The sequence below is a fragment of the Parambassis ranga genome, chromosome 21 (assembly GCF_900634625.1).
Source record: "Parambassis ranga chromosome 21, fParRan2.1, whole genome shotgun sequence".
Taxonomy (NCBI): domain Eukaryota; kingdom Metazoa; phylum Chordata; class Actinopteri; family Ambassidae; genus Parambassis; species Parambassis ranga.
The window spans coordinates 16,075,327-16,097,075 of NC_041041.1; the positions used below are offsets into that span (position 1 = coordinate 16,075,327).

Here is a 21,749-nt window from a genome sequence, read left to right on the forward strand (position 1 = left end):
CCCTTTAAACAGTTGTTTTGCACAGATGGAGCTAAGTGATATCAGACGCAGTTTCTTTCCCTCTTTGTATGTAAAATAAGTCAGGTAACATTCCAGGAGAGTAGCAGGCCGTGTTTGATTACATACCAGGTCTAGTTGGTGATTCTGGGGTTACGTCAACAGCCACAGCTTCCAGGGAGGACTGAAGCTGCTGTTGGACACTGGGGAGCTCAGTGAACTCAGACACAGATAGAGCATTGCTGGGGTCGTGGGCTATTCTCTGCAGTTCTCTGCTATCAGAGCCTCTGGTTCCAACTGCATAGGTCAAGACACCCAGCTGTTTGAGAGCTGCGGCTGGTGCATCAACACTGTCAAAAGATCGTCCACCGCATAGCAATATCAGGACCTGTGGGACACCTTCCAGGCGCCTGCTTCCGGCTGAGGCTGTAAAGACATTGTCCCTCAAGTACTGGAGAGCTGCTCCAGTGTTGAGAGGTCTTCCGCCTTTGTGCCTCAGACCTTGGACAGTGTTAAGGATCTCGCCCTTGGTCACGTATGTGTTCAGATAGAACTGGACAGCTGGATCTCTGCTGTACTGAACCACTGAGACACGGTCTTTGTTGTCATCCACACTGAGTGTCTCCACAAATCTCTTAACAAAGTCTTGCATAGCTGGGAATGCGTTTCTAGTGCCATCAGATCCATCCAGCAAGAACACCACATCTCTTCCTGGTACTTGTCTCACCACTAGGGGACATAAGATTTGGGACATAGTTTAGCTTATGATGTCACAGGTTTCCTGTGTGAAATGCGCACGGTGGAAGCTAAGCTTTCAAGTTTACAACATGCTCTTGAGCTATTTCTGGCAAAATAGTTTTGTCAAAGTGCCACTGGTCAATCTGAAACGATTGAAATTGACTTTGGTGCACCTCAAATCTTGTTCTACAGTGGCTGCGGATATACAAGTTGATCAGTTTCTTACCCGTCACTGTTGGTGTCAAGGGCGTGGCCCTGAGCCGCGCTGTGCTCAATACAGAGGACAGCTGTTCTTGGACGTTGGGGAGATCACTGAACTCAGACACTGATAGAGCGTAACTAGGCTCATATGATATCTTCTGCAGCTCTCTGCTATCAGCAGTCCTTGTTCCAATGCCAATCACAGAGATGCCTTGCTGTCTGAGGGCAGAGGCTGGAGTATCTACATTGTCAAAAGACCTGCCACCAGTTAGTAGGATCAACATCTGTGGCACACCTTGGAGGCGCCGACTACCGGAAGAGTTTGTAAAGACGTTGTCCCTGACATACTGCAGGGCTGCCCCAGTGTTCAGGGGTCTTCCTCCTCTGTGTCTAAGCCCCCTGATCGAGTCCACAACATCCTCTTTTGTGGTATACGTGTTCAGATAGAAATGGACCTCTGGTTCTCTGCTGTACTGGACCACAGAGACACGCTCTTTGTTTTCTCCCAAGTTCAGTTTCTCCACAACTCTCTCAACAAAATCAAGCACAGCAGGGAAGCCATTCCTTGTGCCGTCAGAACCATCCAGAAGGAATACAATGTCCCTTTTGGCAGTGTCAACTGAGAAAAGACAGGAAGGCATAACATCAAAACACTTGCTAAAGTTACGCTAATGGCCTAGTCATAATTGTCTGCCTACATATGTTAGAGGCACGTAGCCCTGCTTGCTCCCCCTTTAAACAGTTGTTTTGCACAGATGGAGCTAAGTGATATCAGACGCAGTTTCTTTCCCTCTTTGTATGTAAAATAAGTCAGGTAACATTCCAGGAGAGTAGCAGGCCGTGTTTGATTACATACCAGGTCTAGTTGGTGATTCTGGGGTTACGTCAACAACCACAGCTTCCAGGGAGGACTGAAGCTGCTGTTGGACACTGGGGAGCTCAGTGAACTCAGACACAGATAGAGCATTGCTGGGGTCGTGTGCTATTCTCTGCAGTTCTCTGCTATCAGAGCCTCTGGTTCCAACTGCATAGGTCAAGACACCCAGCTGTTTGAGAGCTGCAGCTGGTGCATCAACACTGTCAAAAGATCGTCCACCGCATAGCAATATCAGGACCTGTGGAACACCTTCCAGGCGCCTGCTTCCGGCTGAGGCCGTAAAGACATTGTCCCTCAAGTACTGGAGAGCTGCTCCAGTGTTGAGAGGTCTTCCGCCTTTGTGCCTCAGACCTTGGACAGTGTTAAGGATCTCGCCCTTGGTCACGTATGTGTTCAGATAGAACTGGACAGCTGGATCTCTGCTGTACTGAACCACTGAGACACGGTCTTTGTTGTCATCCACACTGAGTGTCTCCACAAATCTCTTAACAAAGTCTTGCATAGCTGGGAATGCGTTTCTAGTGCCATCAGATCCATCCAGCAAGAACACCACATCTCTTCCTGGTACTTGTCTCACCACTAGGGGACATAAGATTTGGGACATAGTTTAGCTTATGATGTCACAGGTTTCCTGTGTGAAATGCGCACGGTGGAAGCTAAGCTTTCAAGTTTACAACATGCTCTTGAGCTATTTCTGGCAAAATAGTTTTGTCAAAGTGCCACTGGTCAATCTGAAACGATTGAAATTGACTTTGGTGCACCTCAAATCTTGTTCTACAGTGGCTGCGGATATACAAGTTGATCAGTTTCTTACCCGTCACTGTTGGTGTCAAGGGCGTGGCCCTGAGCCGCGCTGTGCTCAATACAGAGGACAGCTGTTCTTGGACGTTGGGGAGATCACTGAACTCAGACACTGATAGAGCGTAACTAGGCTCATATGATATCTTCTGCAGCTCTCTGCTATCAGCAGTCCTTGTTCCAATGCCAATCACAGAGATGCCTTGCTGTCTGAGGGCAGAGGCTGGAGTATCTACATTGTCAAAAGACCTGCCACCAGTTAGTAGGATCAACATCTGTGGCACACCTTGGAGGCGCCGACTACCGGAAGAGTTTGTAAAGACGTTGTCCCTGACATACTGCAGGGCTGCCCCAGTGTTCAGGGGTCTTCCTCCTCTGTGTCTAAGCCCCCTGATCGAGTCCACAACATCCTCTTTTGTGGTATACGTGTTCAGATAGAAATGGACCTCTGGTTCTCTGCTGTACTGGACCACAGAGACACGCTCTTTGTTTTCTCCCAAGTTCAGTTTCTCCACAACTCTCTCAACAAAATCAAGCACAGCAGGGAAGCCATTCCTTGTGCCGTCAGAACCATCCAGAAGGAATACAATGTCCCTTTTGGCAGTGTCAACTGAGAAAAGACAGGAAGGCATAACATCAAAACACTTGCTAAAGTTACGCTAATGGCCTAGTCATAATTGTCTGCCTACATATGTTAGAGGCACGTAGCCCTGCTTGCTCCCCCTTTAAACAGTTGTTTTGCACAGATGGAGCTAAGTGATATCAGACGCAGTTTCTTTCCCTCTTTGTATGTAAAATAAGTCAGGTAACATTCCAGGAGAGTAGCAGGCCGTGTTTGATTACATACCAGGTCTAGTTGGTGATTCTGGGGTTACGTCAACAACCACAGCTTCCAGGGAGGACTGAAGCTGCTGTTGGACACTGGGGAGCTCAGTGAACTCAGACACAGATAGAGCATTGCTGGGGTCGTGTGCTATTCTCTGCAGTTCTCTGCTATCAGAGCCTCTGGTTCCAACTGCATAGGTCAAGACACCCAGCTGTTTGAGAGCTGCAGCTGGTGCATCAACACTGTCAAAAGATCGTCCACCGCATAGCAATATCAGGACCTGTGGAACACCTTCCAGGCGCCTGCTTCCGGCTGAGGCCGTAAAGACATTGTCCCTCAAGTACTGGAGAGCTGCTCCAGTGTTGAGAGGTCTTCCGCCTTTGTGCCTCAGACCTTGGACAGTGTTAAGGATCTCGCCCTTGGTCACGTATGTGTTCAGATAGAACTGGACAGCTGGATCTCTGCTGTACTGAACCACTGAGACACGGTCTTTGTTGTCATCCACACTGAGTGTCTCCACAAATCTCTTAACAAAGTCTTGCATAGCTGGGAATGCGTTTCTAGTGCCATCAGATCCATCCAGCAAGAACACCACATCTCTTCCTGGTACTTGTCTCACCACTAGGGGACATAAGATTTGGGACATAGTTTAGCTTATGATGTCACAGGTTTCCTGTGTGAAATGCGCACGGTGGAAGCTAAGCTTTCAAGTTTACAACATGCTCTTGAGCTATTTCTGGCAAAATAGTTTTGTCAAAGTGCCACTGGTCAATCTGAAACGATTGAAATTGACTTTGGTGCACCTCAAATCTTGTTCTACAGTGGCTGCGGATATACAAGTTGATCAGTTTCTTACCCGTCACTGTTGGTGTCAAGGGCGTGGCCCTGAGCCGCGCTGTGCTCAATACAGAGGACAGCTGTTCTTGGACGTTGGGGAGATCACTGAACTCAGACACTGATAGAGCGTAACTAGGCTCATATGATATCTTCTGCAGCTCTCTGCTATCAGCAGTCCTTGTTCCAATGCCAATCACAGAGATGCCTTGCTGTCTGAGGGCAGAGGCTGGAGTATCTACATTGTCAAAAGACCTGCCACCAGTTAGTAGGATCAACATCTGTGGCACACCTTGGAGGCGCCGACTACCGGAAGAGTTTGTAAAGACGTTGTCCCTGACATACTGCAGGGCTGCCCCAGTGTTCAGGGGTCTTCCTCCTCTGTGTCTAAGCCCCCTGATCGAGTCCACAACATCCTCTTTTGTGGTATACGTGTTCAGATAGAAATGGACCTCTGGTTCTCTGCTGTACTGGACCACAGAGACACGCTCTTTGTTTTCTCCCAAGTTCAGTTTCTCCACAACTCTCTCAACAAAATCAAGCACAGCAGGGAAGCCATTCCTTGTGCCGTCAGAACCATCCAGAAGGAATACAATGTCCCTTTTGGCAGTGTCAACTGAGAAAAGACAGGAAGGCATAACATCAAAACACTTGCTAAAGTTACGCTAATGGCCTAGTCATAATTGTCTGCCTACATATGTTAGAGGCACGTAGCCCTGCTTGCTCCCCCTTTAAACAGTTGTTTTGCACAGATGGAGCTAAGTGATATCAGACGTAGTTTCTTTCCCTCTTTGTATGTAAAATAAGTCAGGTAACATTCCAGGAGAGTAGCAGGCCGTGTTTGATTACATACCAGGTCTAGTTGGTGATTCTGGGGTTACGTCAACAACCACAGCTTCCAGGGAGGACTGAAGCTGCTGTTGGACACTGGGGAGCTCAGTGAACTCAGACACAGATAGAGCATTGCTGGGGTCGTGGGCTATTCTCTGCAGTTCTCTGCTATCAGAGCCTCTGGTTCCAACTGCATAGGTCAAGACACCCAGCTGTTTGAGAGCTGCGGCTGGTGCATCAACACTGTCAAAAGATCGTCCACCGCATAGCAATATCAGGACCTGTGGGACACCTTCCAGGCGCCTGCTTCCGGCTGAGGCTGTAAAGACATTGTCCCTCAAGTACTGGAGAGCTGCTCCAGTGTTGAGAGGTCTTCCGCCTTTGTGCCTCAGACCTTGGACAGTGTTAAGGATCTCGCCCTTGGTCACGTATGTGTTCAGATAGAACTGGACAGCTGGATCTCTGCTGTACTGAACCACTGAGACACGGTCTTTGTTGTCATCCACACTGAGTGTCTCCACAAATCTCTTAACAAAGTCTTGCATAGCTGGGAATGCGTTTCTAGTGCCATCAGATCCATCCAGCAAGAACACCACATCTCTTCCTGGTACTTGTCTCACCACTAGGGGACATAAGATTTGGGACATAGTTTAGCTTATGATGTCACAGGTTTCCTGTGTGAAATGCGCACGGTGGAAGCTAAGCTTTCAAGTTTACAACATGCTCTTGAGCTATTTCTGGCAAAATAGTTTTGTCAAAGTGCCACTGGTCAATCTGAAACGATTGAAATTGACTTTGGTGCACCTCAAATCTTGTTCTACAGTGGCTGCGGATATACAAGTTGATCAGTTTCTTACCCGTCACTGTTGGTGTCAAGGGCGTGGCCCTGAGCCGCGCTGTGCTCAATACAGAGGACAGCTGTTCTTGGACGTTGGGGAGATCACTGAACTCAGACACTGATAGAGCGTAACTAGGCTCATATGATATCTTCTGCAGCTCTCTGCTATCAGCAGTCCTTGTTCCAATGCCAATCACAGAGATGCCTTGCTGTCTGAGGGCAGAGGCTGGAGTATCTACATTGTCAAAAGACCTGCCACCAGTTAGTAGGATCAACATCTGTGGCACACCTTGGAGGCGCCGACTACCGGAAGAGTTTGTAAAGACGTTGTCCCTGACATACTGCAGGGCTGCCCCAGTGTTCAGGGGTCTTCCTCCTCTGTGTCTAAGCCCCCTGATCGAGTCCACAACATCCTCTTTTGTGGTATACGTGTTCAGATAGAAATGGACCTCTGGTTCTCTGCTGTACTGGACCACAGAGACACGCTCTTTGTTTTCTCCCAAGTTCAGTTTCTCCACAACTCTCTCAACAAAATCAAGCACAGCAGGGAAGCCATTCCTTGTGCCGTCAGAACCATCCAGAAGGAATACAATGTCCCTTTTGGCAGTGTCAACTGAGAAAAGACAGGAAGGCATAACATCAAAACACTTGCTAAAGTTACGCTAATGGCCTAGTCATAATTGTCTGCCTACATATGTTAGAGGCACGTAGCCCTGCTTGCTCCCCCTTTAAACAGTTGTTTTGCACAGATGGAGCTAAGTGATATCAGACGCAGTTTCTTTCCCTCTTTGTATGTAAAATAAGTCAGGTAACATTCCAGGAGAGTAGCAGGCCGTGTTTGATTACATACCAGGTCTAGTTGGTGATTCTGGGGTTACGTCAACAACCACAGCTTCCAGGGAGGACTGAAGCTGCTGTTGGACACTGGGGAGCTCAGTGAACTCAGACACAGATAGAGCATTGCTGGGGTCGTGGGCTATTCTCTGCAGTTCTCTGCTATCAGAGCCTCTGGTTCCAACTGCATAGGTCAAGACACCCAGCTGTTTGAGAGCTGCGGCTGGTGCATCAACACTGTCAAAAGATCGTCCACCGCATAGCAATATCAGGACCTGTGGGACACCTTCCAGGCGCCTGCTTCCGGCTGAGGCCGTAAAGACATTGTCCCTCAAGTACTGGAGAGCTGCTCCAGTGTTGAGAGGTCTTCCGCCTTTGTGCCTCAGACCTTGGACAGTGTTAAGGATCTCGCCCTTGGTCACGTATGTGTTCAGATAGAACTGGACAGCTGGATCTCTGCTGTACTGAACCACTGAGACACGGTCTTTGTTGTCATCCACACTGAGTGTCTCCACAAATCTCTTAACAAAGTCTTGCATAGCTGGGAATGCGTTTCTAGTGCCATCAGATCCATCCAGCAAGAACACCACATCTCTTCCTGGTACTTGTCTCACCACTAGGGGACATAAGATTTGGGACATAGTTTAGCTTATGATGTCACAGGTTTCCTGTGTGAAATGCGCACGGTGGAAGCTAAGCTTTCAAGTTTACAACATGCTCTTGAGCTATTTCTGGCAAAATAGTTTTGTCAAAGTGCCACTGGTCAATCTGAAACGATTGAAATTGACTTTGGTGCACCTCAAATCTTGTTCTACAGTGGCTGCGGATATACAAGTTGATCAGTTTCTTACCCGTCACTGTTGGTGTCAAGGGCGTGGCCCTGAGCCGCGCTGTGCTCAATACAGAGGACAGCTGTTCTTGGACGTTGGGGAGATCACTGAACTCAGACACTGATAGAGCGTAACTAGGCTCATATGATATCTTCTGCAGCTCTCTGCTATCAGCAGTCCTTGTTCCAATGCCAATCACAGAGATGCCTTGCTGTCTGAGGGCAGAGGCTGGAGTATCTACATTGTCAAAAGACCTGCCACCAGTTAGTAGGATCAACATCTGTGGCACACCTTGGAGGCGCCGACTACCGGAAGAGTTTGTAAAGACGTTGTCCCTGACATACTGCAGGGCTGCCCCAGTGTTCAGGGGTCTTCCTCCTCTGTGTCTAAGCCCCCTGATCGAGTCCACAACATCCTCTTTTGTGGTATACGTGTTCAGATAGAAATGGACCTCTGGTTCTCTGCTGTACTGGACCACAGAGACACGCTCTTTGTTTTCTCCCAAGTTCAGTTTCTCCACAACTCTCTCAACAAAATCAAGCACAGCAGGGAAGCCATTCCTTGTGCCGTCAGAACCATCCAGAAGGAATACAATGTCCCTTTTGGCAGTGTCAACTGAGAAAAGACAGGAAGGCATAACATCAAAACACTTGCTAAAGTTACGCTAATGGCCTAGTCATAATTGTCTGCCTACATATGTTAGAGGCACGTAGCCCTGCTTGCTCCCCCTTTAAACAGTTGTTTTGCACAGATGGAGCTAAGTGATATCAGACGCAGTTTCTTTCCCTCTTTGTATGTAAAATAAGTCAGGTAACATTCCAGGAGAGTAGCAGGCCGTGTTTGATTACATACCAGGTCTAGTTGGTGATTCTGGGGTTACGTCAACAACCACAGCTTCCAGGGAGGACTGAAGCTGCTGTTGGACACTGGGGAGCTCAGTGAACTCAGACACAGATAGAGCATTGCTGGGGTCGTGGGCTATTCTCTGCAGTTCTCTGCTATCAGAGCCTCTGGTTCCAACTGCATAGGTCAAGACACCCAGCTGTTTGAGAGCTGCGGCTGGTGCATCAACACTGTCAAAAGATCGTCCACCGCATAGCAATATCAGGACCTGTGGGACACCTTCCAGGCGCCTGCTTCCGGCTGAGGCCGTAAAGACATTGTCCCTCAAGTACTGGAGAGCTGCTCCAGTGTTGAGAGGTCTTCCGCCTTTGTGCCTCAGACCTTGGACAGTGTTAAGGATCTCGCCCTTGGTCACGTATGTGTTCAGATAGAACTGGACAGCTGGATCTCTGCTGTACTGAACCACTGAGACACGGTCTTTGTTGTCATCCACACTGAGTGTCTCCACAAATCTCTTAACAAAGTCTTGCATAGCTGGGAATGCGTTTCTAGTGCCATCAGATCCATCCAGCAAGAACACCACATCTCTTCCTGGTACTTGTCTCACCACTAGGGGACATAAGATTTGGGACATAGTTTAGCTTATGATGTCACAGGTTTCCTGTGTGAAATGCGCACGGTGGAAGCTAAGCTTTCAAGTTTACAACATGCTCTTGAGCTATTTCTGGCAAAATAGTTTTGTCAAAGTGCCACTGGTCAATCTGAAACGATTGAAATTGACTTTGGTGCACCTCAAATCTTGTTCTACAGTGGCTGCGGATATACAAGTTGATCAGTTTCTTACCCGTCACTGTTGGTGTCAAGGGCGTGGCCCTGAGCCGCGCTGTGCTCAATACAGAGGACAGCTGTTCTTGGACGTTGGGGAGATCACTGAACTCAGACACTGATAGAGCGTAACTAGGCTCATATGATATCTTCTGCAGCTCTCTGCTATCAGCAGTCCTTGTTCCAATGCCAATCACAGAGATGCCTTGCTGTCTGAGGGCAGAGGCTGGAGTATCTACATTGTCAAAAGACCTGCCACCAGTTAGTAGGATCAACATCTGTGGCACACCTTGGAGGCGCCGACTACCGGAAGAGTTTGTAAAGACGTTGTCCCTGACATACTGCAGGGCTGCCCCAGTGTTCAGGGGTCTTCCTCCTCTGTGTCTAAGCCCCCTGATCGAGTCCACAACATCCTCTTTTGTGGTATACGTGTTCAGATAGAAATGGACCTCTGGTTCTCTGCTGTACTGGACCACAGAGACACGCTCTTTGTTTTCTCCCAAGTTCAGTTTCTCCACAACTCTCTCAACAAAATCAAGCACAGCAGGGAAGCCATTCCTTGTGCCGTCAGAACCATCCAGAAGGAATACAATGTCCCTTTTGGCAGTGTCAACTGAGAAAAGACAGGAAGGCATAACATCAAAACACTTGCTAAAGTTACGCTAATGGCCTAGTCATAATTGTCTGCCTACATATGTTAGAGGCACGTAGCCCTGCTTGCTCCCCCTTTAAACAGTTGTTTTGCACAGATGGAGCTAAGTGATATCAGACGCAGTTTCTTTCCCTCTTTGTATGTAAAATAAGTCAGGTAACATTCCAGGAGAGTAGCAGGCCGTGTTTGATTACATACCAGGTCTAGTTGGTGATTCTGGGGTTACGTCAACAACCACAGCTTCCAGGGAGGACTGAAGCTGCTGTTGGACACTGGGGAGCTCAGTGAACTCAGACACAGATAGAGCATTGCTGGGGTCGTGGGCTATTCTCTGCAGTTCTCTGCTATCAGAGCCTCTGGTTCCAACTGCATAGGTCAAGACACCCAGCTGTTTGAGAGCTGCGGCTGGTGCATCAACACTGTCAAAAGATCGTCCACCGCATAGCAATATCAGGACCTGTGGGACACCTTCCAGGCGCCTGCTTCCGGCTGAGGCCGTAAAGACATTGTCCCTCAAGTACTGGAGAGCTGCTCCAGTGTTGAGAGGTCTTCCGCCTTTGTGCCTCAGACCTTGGACAGTGTTAAGGATCTCGCCCTTGGTCACGTATGTGTTCAGATAGAACTGGACAGCTGGATCTCTGCTGTACTGAACCACTGAGACACGGTCTTTGTTGTCATCCACACTGAGTGTCTCCACAAATCTCTTAACAAAGTCTTGCATAGCTGGGAATGCGTTTCTAGTGCCATCAGATCCATCCAGCAAGAACACCACATCTCTTCCTGGTACTTGTCTCACCACTAGGGGACATAAGATTTGGGACATAGTTTAGCTTATGATGTCACAGGTTTCCTGTGTGAAATGCGCACGGTGGAAGCTAAGCTTTCAAGTTTACAACATGCTCTTGAGCTATTTCTGGCAAAATAGTTTTGTCAAAGTGCCACTGGTCAATCTGAAACGATTGAAATTGACTTTGGTGCACCTCAAATCTTGTTCTACAGTGGCTGCGGATATACAAGTTGATCAGTTTCTTACCCTGTCAAAGTGCCACTGGTCAATCTGAAACGATTGAAATTGACTTTGGTGCACCTCAAATCTTGTTCTACAGTGGCTGCGGATATACAAGTTGATCAGTTTCTTACCCGTCACTGTTGGTGTCAAGGGCGTGGCCCTGAGCCGCGCTGTGCTCAATACAGAGGACAGCTGTTCTTGGACGTTGGGGAGATCACTGAACTCAGACACTGATAGAGCGTAACTAGGCTCATATGATATCTTCTGCAGCTCTCTGCTATCAGCAGTCCTTGTTCCAATGCCAATCACAGAGATGCCTTGCTGTCTGAGGGCAGAGGCTGGAGTATCTACATTGTCAAAAGACCTGCCACCAGTTAGTAGGATCAACATCTGTGGCACACCTTGGAGGCGCCGACTACCGGAAGAGTTTGTAAAGACGTTGTCCCTGACATACTGCAGGGCTGCCCCAGTGTTCAGGGGTCTTCCTCCTCTGTGTCTAAGCCCCCTGATCGAGTCCACAACATCCTCTTTTGTGGTATACGTGTTCAGATAGAAATGGACCTCTGGTTCTCTGCTGTACTGGACCACAGAGACACGCTCTTTGTTTTCTCCCAAGTTCAGTTTCTCCACAACTCTCTCAACAAAATCAAGCACAGCAGGGAAGCCATTCCTTGTGCCGTCAGAACCATCCAGAAGGAATACAATGTCCCTTTTGGCAGTGTCAACTGAGAAAAGACAGGAAGGCATAACATCAAAACACTTGCTAAAGTTACGCTAATGGCCTAGTCATAATTGTCTGCCTACATATGTTAGAGGCACGTAGCCCTGCTTGCTCCCCCCTTTAAACAGTTGTTTTGCACAGATGGAGCTAAGTGATATCAGACGCAGTTTCTTTCCCTCTTTGTATGTAAAATAAGTCAGGTAACATTCAGGAGAGTAGCAGGCCGTGTTTGATTACATACCAGGTCTAGTTGGTGATTCTGGGGTTACGTCAACAGCCACAGCTTCCAGGGAGGACTGAAGCTGCTGTTGGACACTGGGGAGCTCAGTGAACTCAGACACAGATAGAGCATTGCTGGGGTCGTGGGCTATTCTCTGCAGTTCTCTGCTATCAGAGCCTCTGGTTCCAACTGCATAGGTCAAGACACCCAGCTGTTTGAGAGCTGCGGCTGGTGCATCAACACTGTCAAAAGATCGTCCACCGCATAGCAATATCAGGACCTGTGGGACACCTTCCAGGCGCCTGCTTCCGGCTGAGGCTGTAAAGACATTGTCCCTCAAGTACTGGAGAGCTGCTCCAGTGTTGAGAGGTCTTCCGCCTTTGTGCCTCAGACCTTGGACAGTGTTAAGGATCTCGCCCTTGGTCACGTATGTGTTCAGATAGAACTGGACAGCTGGATCTCTGCTGTACTGAACCACTGAGACACGGTCTTTGTTGTCATCCACACTGAGTGTCTCCACAAATCTCTTAACAAAGTCTTGCATAGCTGGGAATGCGTTTCTAGTGCCATCAGATCCATCCAGCAAGAACACCACATCTCTTCCTGGTACTTGTCTCACCACTAGGGGACATAAGATTTGGGACATAGTTTAGCTTATGATGTCACAGGTTTCCTGTGTGAAATGCGCACGGTGGAAGCTAAGCTTTCAAGTTTACAACATGCTCTTGAGCTATTTCTGGCAAAATAGTTTTGTCAAAGTGCCACTGGTCAATCTGAAACGATTGAAATTGACTTTGGTGCACCTCAAATCTTGTTCTACAGTGGCTGCGGATATACAAGTTGATCAGTTTCTTACCCGTCACTGTTGGTGTCAAGGGCGTGGCCCTGAGCCGCGCTGTGCTCAATACAGAGGACAGCTGTTCTTGGACGTTGGGGAGATCACTGAACTCAGACACTGATAGAGCGTAACTAGGCTCATATGATATCTTCTGCAGCTCTCTGCTATCAGCAGTCCTTGTTCCAATGCCAATCACAGAGATGCCTTGCTGTCTGAGGGCAGAGGCTGGAGTATCTACATTGTCAAAAGACCTGCCACCAGTTAGTAGGATCAACATCTGTGGCACACCTTGGAGGCGCCGACTACCGGAAGAGTTTGTAAAGACGTTGTCCCTGACATACTGCAGGGCTGCCCCAGTGTTCAGGGGTCTTCCTCCTCTGTGTCTAAGCCCTCTGATCGAGTCCACAACATCCTCTTTTGTGGTATACGTGTTCAGATAGAAATGGACCTCTGGTTCTCTGCTGTACTGGACCACAGAGACACGCTCTTTGTTTTCTCCCAAGTTCAGTTTCTCCACAACTCTCTCAACAAAATCAAGCACAGCAGGGAAGCCATTCCTTGTGCCGTCAGAACCATCCAGAAGGAATACAATGTCCCTTTTGGCAGTGTCAACTGAGAAAAGACAGGAAGGCATAACATAAAAACACTTGCTAAAGTTACGCTCATGGCCTAGTCATAATTGTCTGCCTACATATGTTAGAGGCACGTAGCCCTGCTTGCTTCCCCCTTTAAACAGTTGTTTTGCACAGATGGAGCTAAGTGATATCAGACGCAGTTTCTTTCCCTCTTTGTATGTAAAATAAGTCAGGTAACATTTCAGGAGAGTAGCAGGCAGTGTTTGATTACATACCAGGTCTAGTTGGTGATTCTGGGGTTACGTCAACAGCCACAGCTTCCAGGGAGGACTGAAGCTGCTGTTGGACACTGGGGAGCTCAGTGAACTCAGACACAGATAGAGCATTGCTGGGGTCGTGGGCTATTCTCTGCAGTTCTCTGCTATCAGAGCCTCTGGTTCCAACTGCATAGGTCAAGACACCCAGCTGTTTGAGAGCTGCGGCTGGTGCATCAACACTGTCAAAAGATCGTCCACCGCATAGCAATATCAGGACCTGTGGGACACCTTCCAGGCGCCTGCTTCCGGCTGAGGCCGTAAAGACATTGTCCCTCAAGTACTGGAGAGCTGCTCCAGTGTTGAGAGGTCTTCCGCCTTTGTGCCTCAGACCTTGGACAGGTGTTAAGGATCTCGCCCTTGGTCACGTATGTGTTCAGATAGAACTGGACAGATGGATCTCTGCTGTACTGAATCACTGAGACACGGTCTTTGTTGTCATCCACACTGAGTGTCTCCACTAATCTCTTAACAAAGTCTTGCATAGCTGGGAATGCGTTTCTAGTGCCATCAGATCCATCCAGCAAGAACACCACATCTCTTCCTGGTACTTGTCTCACCACTAGGGGACATAAGATTTGGGACATAGTTTAGCTTATGATGTCACAGGTTTCCTGTGTGAAATGCGCACGGTGGAAGCTAAGCTTTCAAGTTTACAACATGCTCTTGAGCTATTTCTGGCAAAATAGTTTTGTCAAAGTGCCACTGGTCAATCTGAAACGATTGAAATTGACTTTGGTGCACCTCAAATCTTGTTCTACAGTGGCTGCGGATATACAAGTTGATCAGTTTCTTACCCGTCACTGTTGGTGTCAAGGGCGTGGCCCTGAGCCGCGCTGTGCTCAATACAGAGGACAGCTGTTCTTGGACGTTGGGGAGATCACTGAACTCAGACACTGATAGAGCGTAACTAGGCTCATATGATATCTTCTGCAGCTCTCTGCTATCAGCAGTCCTTGTTCCAATGCCAATCACAGAGATGCCTTGCTGTCTGAGGGCAGAGGCTGGAGTATCTACATTGTCAAAAGACCTGCCACCAGTTAGTAGGATCAACATCTGTGGCACACCTTGGAGGCGCCGACTACCGGAAGAGTTTGTAAAGACGTTGTCCCTGACATACTGCAGGGCTGCCCCAGTGTTCAGGGGTCTTCCTCCTCTGTGTCTAAGCCCTCTGATCGAGTCCACAACATCCTCTTTTGTGGTATACGTGTTCAGATAGAAATGGACCTCTGGTTCTCTGCTGTACTGGACCACAGAGACACGCTCTTTGTTTTCTCCCAAGTTCAGTTTCTCCACAACTCTCTCAACAAAATCAAGCACAGCAGGGAAGCCATTCCTTGTGCCGTCAGAACCATCCAGAAGGAATACAATGTCCCTTTTGGCAGTGTCAACTGAGAAAAGACAGGAAGGCATAACATAAAAACACTTGCTAAAGTTACGCTCATGGCCTAGTTATAATTGTCTGCCTACATATGTTAGAGGCACGTAGCCCTGCTTGCTTCCCCCTTTAAACAGTTGTTTTGCACAGATGGAGCTAAGTGATATCAGACGCAGTTTCTTTCCCTCTTTGTATGTAAAATAAGTCAGGTAACATTTCAGGAGAGTAGCAGGCCGTGTTTGATTACATACCAGGTCTAGTTGGTGATTCTGGGGTTACGTCAACAGCCACAGCTTCCAGGGAGGACTGAAGCTGCTGTTGGACACTGGGGAGCTCAGTGAACTCAGACACAGATAGAGCATTGCTGGGGTCGTGGGCTATTCTCTGCAGTTCTCTGCTATCAGAGCCTCTGGTTCCAACTGCATAGGTCAAGACACCCAGCTGTTTGAGAGCTGCGGCTGGTGCATCAACACTGTCAAAAGATCGTCCACCGCATAGCAATATCAGGACCTGTGGGACACCTTCCAGGCGCCTGCTTCCGGCTGAGGCCGTAAAGACATTGTCCCTCAAGTACTGGAGAGCTGCTCCAGTGTTGAGAGGTCTTCCGCCTTTGTGCCTCAGACCTTGGACGGTGTTAAGGATCTCGCCCTTGGTCACGTATGTGTTCAGATAGAACTGGACAGATGGATCTCTGCTGTACTGAATCACTGAGACACGGTCTTTGTTGTCATCCACACTGAGTGTCTCCACTAATCTCTTAACAAAGTCTTGCATAGCTGGGAATGCGTTTCTAGTGCCATCAGATCCATCCAGCAAGAACACCACATCTCTTCCTGGTACTTGTCTCACCACTAGGGGACATAAGATTTGGGACATAGTTTAGCTTATGATGTCACAGGTTTCCTGTGTGAAATGCGCACGGTGGAAGCTAAGCTTTCAAGTTTACAACATGCTCTTGAGCTATTTCTGGCAAAATAGTTTTGTCAAAGTGCCACTGGCCAATCTGAAACGATTGAAATTGACTTTGGTGCACCTCAAATCTTGTTCTACAGTGGCTGCGGATATACAAGTTGATCAGTTTCTTACCCGTCACTGTTGGTGTCAAGGGCGTGGCCCTGAGCCGCGCTGTGCTCAATACAGAGGACAGCTGTTCTTGGACGTTGGGGAGATCACTGAACTCAGACACTGATAGAGCGTAACTAGGCTCATATGATATCTTCTGCAGCTCTCTGCTATCAGCAGTCCTTGTTCCAATGCCAATCACAGAGATGCCTTGCTGTCTGAGGGCAGAGGCTGGAGTATCTACATTGTCAAAAGACCTGCCACCAGTTAGTAGGATCAACATCTGTGGCACACCTTGGAGGCGCCGACTACCGGAAGAGTTTGTAAAGACGTTGTCCCTGACATACTGCAGGGCTGCCCCAGTGTTCAGGGGTCTTCCTCCTCTGTGTCTAAGCCCTCTGATCGAGTCCACAACATCCTCTTTTGTGGTATACGTGTTCAGATAGAAATGGACCTCTGGTTCTCTGCTGTACTGGACCACAGAGACACGCTCTTTGTTTTCTCCCAAGTTCAGTTTCTCCACAACTCTCTCAACAAAATCAAGCACAGCAGGGAAGCCATTCCTTGTGCCGTCAGAACCATCCAGAAGGAATACAATGTCCCTTTTGGCAGTGTCAACTGAGAAAAGACAGGAAGGCATAACATAAAAACACTTGCTAAAGTTACGCTCATGGCCTAGTTATAATTGTCTGCCTACATATGTTAGAGGCACGTAGCCCTGCTTGCTTCCCCCTTTAAACAGTTGTTTTGCACAGATGGAGCTAAGTGATATCAGACGCAGTTTCTTTCCCTCTTTGTATGTAAAATAAGTCAGGTAACATTTCAGGAGAGTAGCAGGCCGTGTTTGATTACATACCAGGTCTAGTTGGTGATTCTGGGGTTACGTCAACAGCCACAGCTTCCAGGGAGGACTGAAGCTGCTGTTGGACACTGGGGAGCTCAGTGAACTCAGACACAGATAGAGCATTGCTGGGGTCGTGGGCTATTCTCTGCAGTTCTCTGCTATCAGAGCCTCTGGTTCCAACTGCATAGGTCAAGACACCCAGCTGTTTGAGAGCTGCGGCTGGTGCATCAACACTGTCAAAAGATCGTCCACCGCATAGCAATATCAGGACCTGTGGGACACCTTCCAGGCGCCTGCTTCCGGCTGAGGCCGTAAAGACATTGTCCCTCAAGTACTGGAGAGCTGCTCCAGTGTTGAGAGGTCTTCCGCCTTTGTGCCTCAGACCTTGGACGGTGTTAAGGATCTCGCCCTTGGTCACGTATGTGTTCAGATAGAACTGGACAGATGGATCTCTGCTGTACTGAATCACTGAGACACGGTCTTTGTTGTCATCCACACTGAGTGTCTCCACTAATCTCTTAACAAAGTCTTGCATAGCTGGGAATGCGTTTCTAGTGCCATCAGATCCATCCAGCAAGAACACCACATCTCTTCCTGGTACTTGTCTCACCACTAGGGGACATAAGATTTGGGACATAGTTTAGCTTATGATGTCACAGGTTTCCTGTGTGAAATGCGCACGGTGGAAGCTAAGCTTTCAAGTTTACAACATGCTCTTGAGCTATTTCTGGCAAAATAGTTTTGTCAAAGTGCCACTGGCCAATCTGAAACGATTGAAATTGACTTTGGTGCACCTCAAATCTTGTTCTACAGTGGCTGCGGATATACAAGTTGATCAGTTTCTTACCCGTCACTGTTGGTGTCAAGGGCGTGGCCCTGAGCCGCGCTGTGCTCAATACAGAGGACAGCTGTTCTTGGACGTTGGGGAGATCACTGAACTCAGACACTGATAGAGCGTAACTAGGCTCATATGATATCTTCTGCAGCTCTCTGCTATCAGCAGTCCTTGTTCCAATGCCAATCACAGAGATGCCTTGCTGTCTGAGGGCAGAGGCTGGAGTATCTACATTGTCAAAAGACCTGCCACCAGTTAGTAGGATCAACATCTGTGGCACACCTTGGAGGCGCCGACTACCGGAAGAGTTTGTAAAGACGTTGTCCCTGACATACTGCAGGGCTGCCCCAGTGTTCAGGGGTCTTCCTCCTCTGTGTCTAAGCCCTCTGATCGAGTCCACAACATCCTCTTTTGTGGTATACGTGTTCAGATAGAAATGGACCTCTGGTTCTCTGCTGTACTGGACCACAGAGACACGCTCTTTGTTTTCTCCCAAGTTCAGTTTCTCCACAACTCTCTCAACAAAATCAAGCACAGCAGGGAAGCCATTCCTTGTGCCGTCAGAACCATCCAGAAGGAATACAATGTCCCTTTTGGCAGTGTCAACTGAGAAAAGACAGGAAGGCATAACATAAAAACACTTGCTAAAGTTACGCTCATGGCCTAGTTATAATTGTCTGCCTACATATGTTAGAGGCACGTAGCCCTGCTTGCTTCCCCCTTTAAACAGTTGTTTTGCACAGATGGAGCTAAGTGATATCAGACGCAGTTTCTTTCCCTCTTTGTATGTAAAACAAGTCAGGTAACATTTCAGGAGAGTAGCAGGCCGTGTTTGATTACATACCAGGTCTAGTTGGTGATTCTGGGGTTACGTCAACAGCCACAGCTTCCAGGGAGGACTGAAGCTGCTGTTGGACACTGGGGAGCTCAGTGAACTCAGACACAGATAGAGCATTGCTGGGGTCGTGGGCTATTCTCTGCAGTTCTCTGCTATCAGAGCCTCTGGTTCCAACTGCATAGGTCAAGACACCCAGCTGTTTGAGAGCTGCGGCTGGTGCATCAACACTGTCAAAAGATCGTCCACCGCATAGCAATATCAGGACCTGTGGGACACCTTCCAGGCGCCTGCTTCCGGCTGAGGCCGTAAAGACATTGTCCCTCAAGTACTGGAGAGCTGCTCCAGTGTTGAGAGGTCTTCCGCCTTTGTGCCTCAGACCTTGGACGGTGTTAAGGATCTCGCCCTTGGTCACGTATGTGTTCAGATAGAACTGGACAGATGGATCTCTGCTGTACTGAATCACTGAGACACGGTCTTTGTTGTCATCCACACTGAGTGTCTCCACTAATCTCTTAACAAAGTCTTGCATAGCTGGGAATGCGTTTCTAGTGCCATCAGATCCATCCAGCAAGAACACCACATCTCTTCCTGGTACTTGTCTCACCACTAGGGGACATAAGATTTGGGACATAGTTTAGCTTATGATGTCACAGGTTTCCTGTGTGAAATGCGCACGGTGGAAGCTAAGCTTTCAAGTTTACAACATGCTCTTGAGCTATTTCTGGCAAAATAGTTTTGTCAAAGTGCCACTGGCCAATCTGAAACGATTGAAATTGACTTTGGTGCACCTCAAATCTTGTTCTACAGTGGCTGCGGATATACAAGTTGATCAGTTTCTTACCCGTCACTGTTGGTGTCAAGGGCGTGGCCCTGAGCCGCGCTGTGCTCAATACAGAGGACAGCTGTTCTTGGACGTTGGGGAGATCACTGAACTCAGACACTGATAGAGCGTAACTAGGCTCATATGATATCTTCTGCAGCTCTCTGCTATCAGCAGTCCTTGTTCCAATGCCAATCACAGAGATGCCTTGCTGTCTGAGGGCAGAGGCTGGAGTATCTACATTGTCAAAAGACCTGCCACCAGTTAGTAGGATCAACATCTGTGGCACACCTTGGAGGCGCCGACTACCGGAAGAGTTTGTAAAGACGTTGTCCCTGACATACTGCAGGGCTGCCCCAGTGTTCAGGGGTCTTCCTCCTCTGTGTCTAAGCCCCCTGATCGAGTCCACAACATCCTCTTTTGTGGTATACGTGTTCAGATAGAAATGGACCTCTGGTTCTCTGCTGTACTGGACCACAGAGACACGCTCTTTGTTTTCTCCCAAGTTCAGTTTCTCCACAACTCTCTCAACAAAATCAAGCACAGCAGGGAAGCCATTCCTTGTGCCGTCAGAACCATCCAGAAGGAATACAATGTCCCTTTTGGCAGTGTCAACTGAGAAAAGACAGGAAGGCATAACATAAAAACACTTGCTAAAGTTACGCTCATGGCCTAGTTATAATTGTCTGCCTACATATGTTAGAGGCACGTAGCCCTGCTTGCTTCCCCCTTTAAACAGTTGTTTTGCACAGATGGAGCTAAGTGATATCAGACGCAGTTTCTTTCCCTCTTTGTATGTAAAATAAGTCAGGTAACATTTCAGGAGAGTAGCAGGCCGTGTTTGATTACATACCAGGTCTAGTTGGTGATTCTGGGGTTACGTCAACAGCCACAGCTTCCAGGGAGGACTGAAGCTGCTGTTGGACACTGGGGAGCTCAGTGAACTCAGACACAGATAGAGCATTGCTGGGGTCGTGGGCTATTCTCTGCAGTTCTCTGCTATCAGAGCCTCTGGTTCCAACTGCATAGGTCAAGACACCCAGCTGTTTGAGAGCTGCGGCTGGTGCATCAACACTGTCAAAAGATCGTCCACCGCATAGCAATATCAGGACCTGTGGGACACCTTCCAGGCGCCTGCTTCCGGCTGAGGCCGTAAAGACATTGTCCCTCAAGTACTGGAGAGCTGCTCCAGTGTTGAGAGGTCTTCCGCCTTTGTGCCTCAGACCTTGGACGGTGTTAAGGATCTCGCCCTTGGTCACGTATGTGTTCAGATAGAACTGGACAGATGGATCTCTGCTGTACTGAATCACTGAGACACGGTCTTTGTTGTCATCCACACTGAGTGTCTCCACTAATCTCTTAACAAAGTCTTGCATAGCTGGGAATGCGTTTCTAGTGCCATCAGATCCATCCAGCAAGAACACCACATCTCTTCCTGGTACTTGTCTCACCACTAGGGGACATAAATTTGGGACATAGTTTAGCTTATGATGTCACAGGTTTCCTGTGTGAAATGCGCACGGTGGAAGCTAAGCTTTCAAGTTTACAACATGCTCTTGAGCTATTTCTGGCAAAATAGTTTTGTCAAAGTGCCACTGGCCAATCTGAAACGATTGAAATTGACTTTGGTGCACCTCAAATCTTGTTCTACAGTGGCTGCGGATATACAAGTTGATCAGTTTCTTACCCGTCACTGTTGGTGTCAAGGGCGTGGCCCTGAGCCGCGCTGTGCTCAATACAGAGGACAGCTGTTCTTGGACGTTGGGGAGATCACTGAACTCAGACACTGATAGAGCGTAACTAGGCTCATATGATATCTTCTGCAGCTCTCTGCTATCAGCAGTCCTTGTTCCAATGCCAATCACAGAGATGCCTTGCTGTCTGAGGGCAGAGGCTGGAGTATCTACATTGTCAAAAGACCTGCCACCAGTTAGTAGGATCAACATCTGTGGCACACCTTGGAGGCGCCGACTACCGGAAGAGTTTGTAAAGACGTTGTCCCTGACATACTGCAGGGCTGCCCCAGTGTTCAGGGGTCTTCCTCCTCTGTGTCTAAGCCCTCTGATCGAGTCCACAACATCCTCTTTTGTGGTATACGTGTTCAGATAGAAATGGACCTCTGGTTCTCTGCTGTACTGGACCACAGAGACACGCTCTTTGTTTTCTCCCAAGTTCAGTTTCTCCACAACTCTCTCAACAAAATCAAGCACAGCAGGGAAGCCATTCCTTGTGCCGTCAGAACCATCCAGAAGGAATACAATGTCCCTTTTGGCAGTGTCAACTGAGAAAAGACAGGAAGGCATAACATAAAAATACTTGCTAAAGTTACGCTCATGGCCTAGTCATAATTGTCTGCCTACATATGTTAGAG

The 21,749-nt window shown here is 48.3% G+C and overlaps 1 protein-coding gene across 1 annotated transcript in view; it reads right to left on the reverse strand.

Annotated features, from left to right (window-relative positions):
• Positions 1-21,749, reverse strand: part of col6a3 (collagen, type VI, alpha 3) — a 70,892-nt gene that overhangs the window by 25,296 nt on the left and 23,847 nt on the right. Inside the window, 27 exon segments of the mRNA XM_028392931.1 lie at positions 127-726; positions 962-1,555; positions 1,793-2,392; positions 2,628-3,221; positions 3,459-4,058; positions 4,294-4,887; positions 5,125-5,724; positions 5,960-6,553; positions 6,791-7,390; positions 7,626-8,219; positions 8,457-9,056; positions 9,292-9,885; positions 10,123-10,722; positions 11,065-11,658; positions 11,896-12,495; positions 12,731-13,324; positions 13,563-13,941; positions 13,943-14,163; positions 14,399-14,992; positions 15,231-15,830; positions 16,066-16,659; positions 16,898-17,497; positions 17,733-18,326; positions 18,565-19,164; positions 19,400-19,993; positions 20,232-20,831; positions 21,066-21,659. Coding sequence (XP_028248732.1) covers positions 127-726; positions 962-1,555; positions 1,793-2,392; positions 2,628-3,221; positions 3,459-4,058; positions 4,294-4,887; positions 5,125-5,724; positions 5,960-6,553; positions 6,791-7,390; positions 7,626-8,219; positions 8,457-9,056; positions 9,292-9,885; positions 10,123-10,722; positions 11,065-11,658; positions 11,896-12,495; positions 12,731-13,324; positions 13,563-13,941; positions 13,943-14,163; positions 14,399-14,992; positions 15,231-15,830; positions 16,066-16,659; positions 16,898-17,497; positions 17,733-18,326; positions 18,565-19,164; positions 19,400-19,993; positions 20,232-20,831; positions 21,066-21,659 — 15,522 coding nt within the window.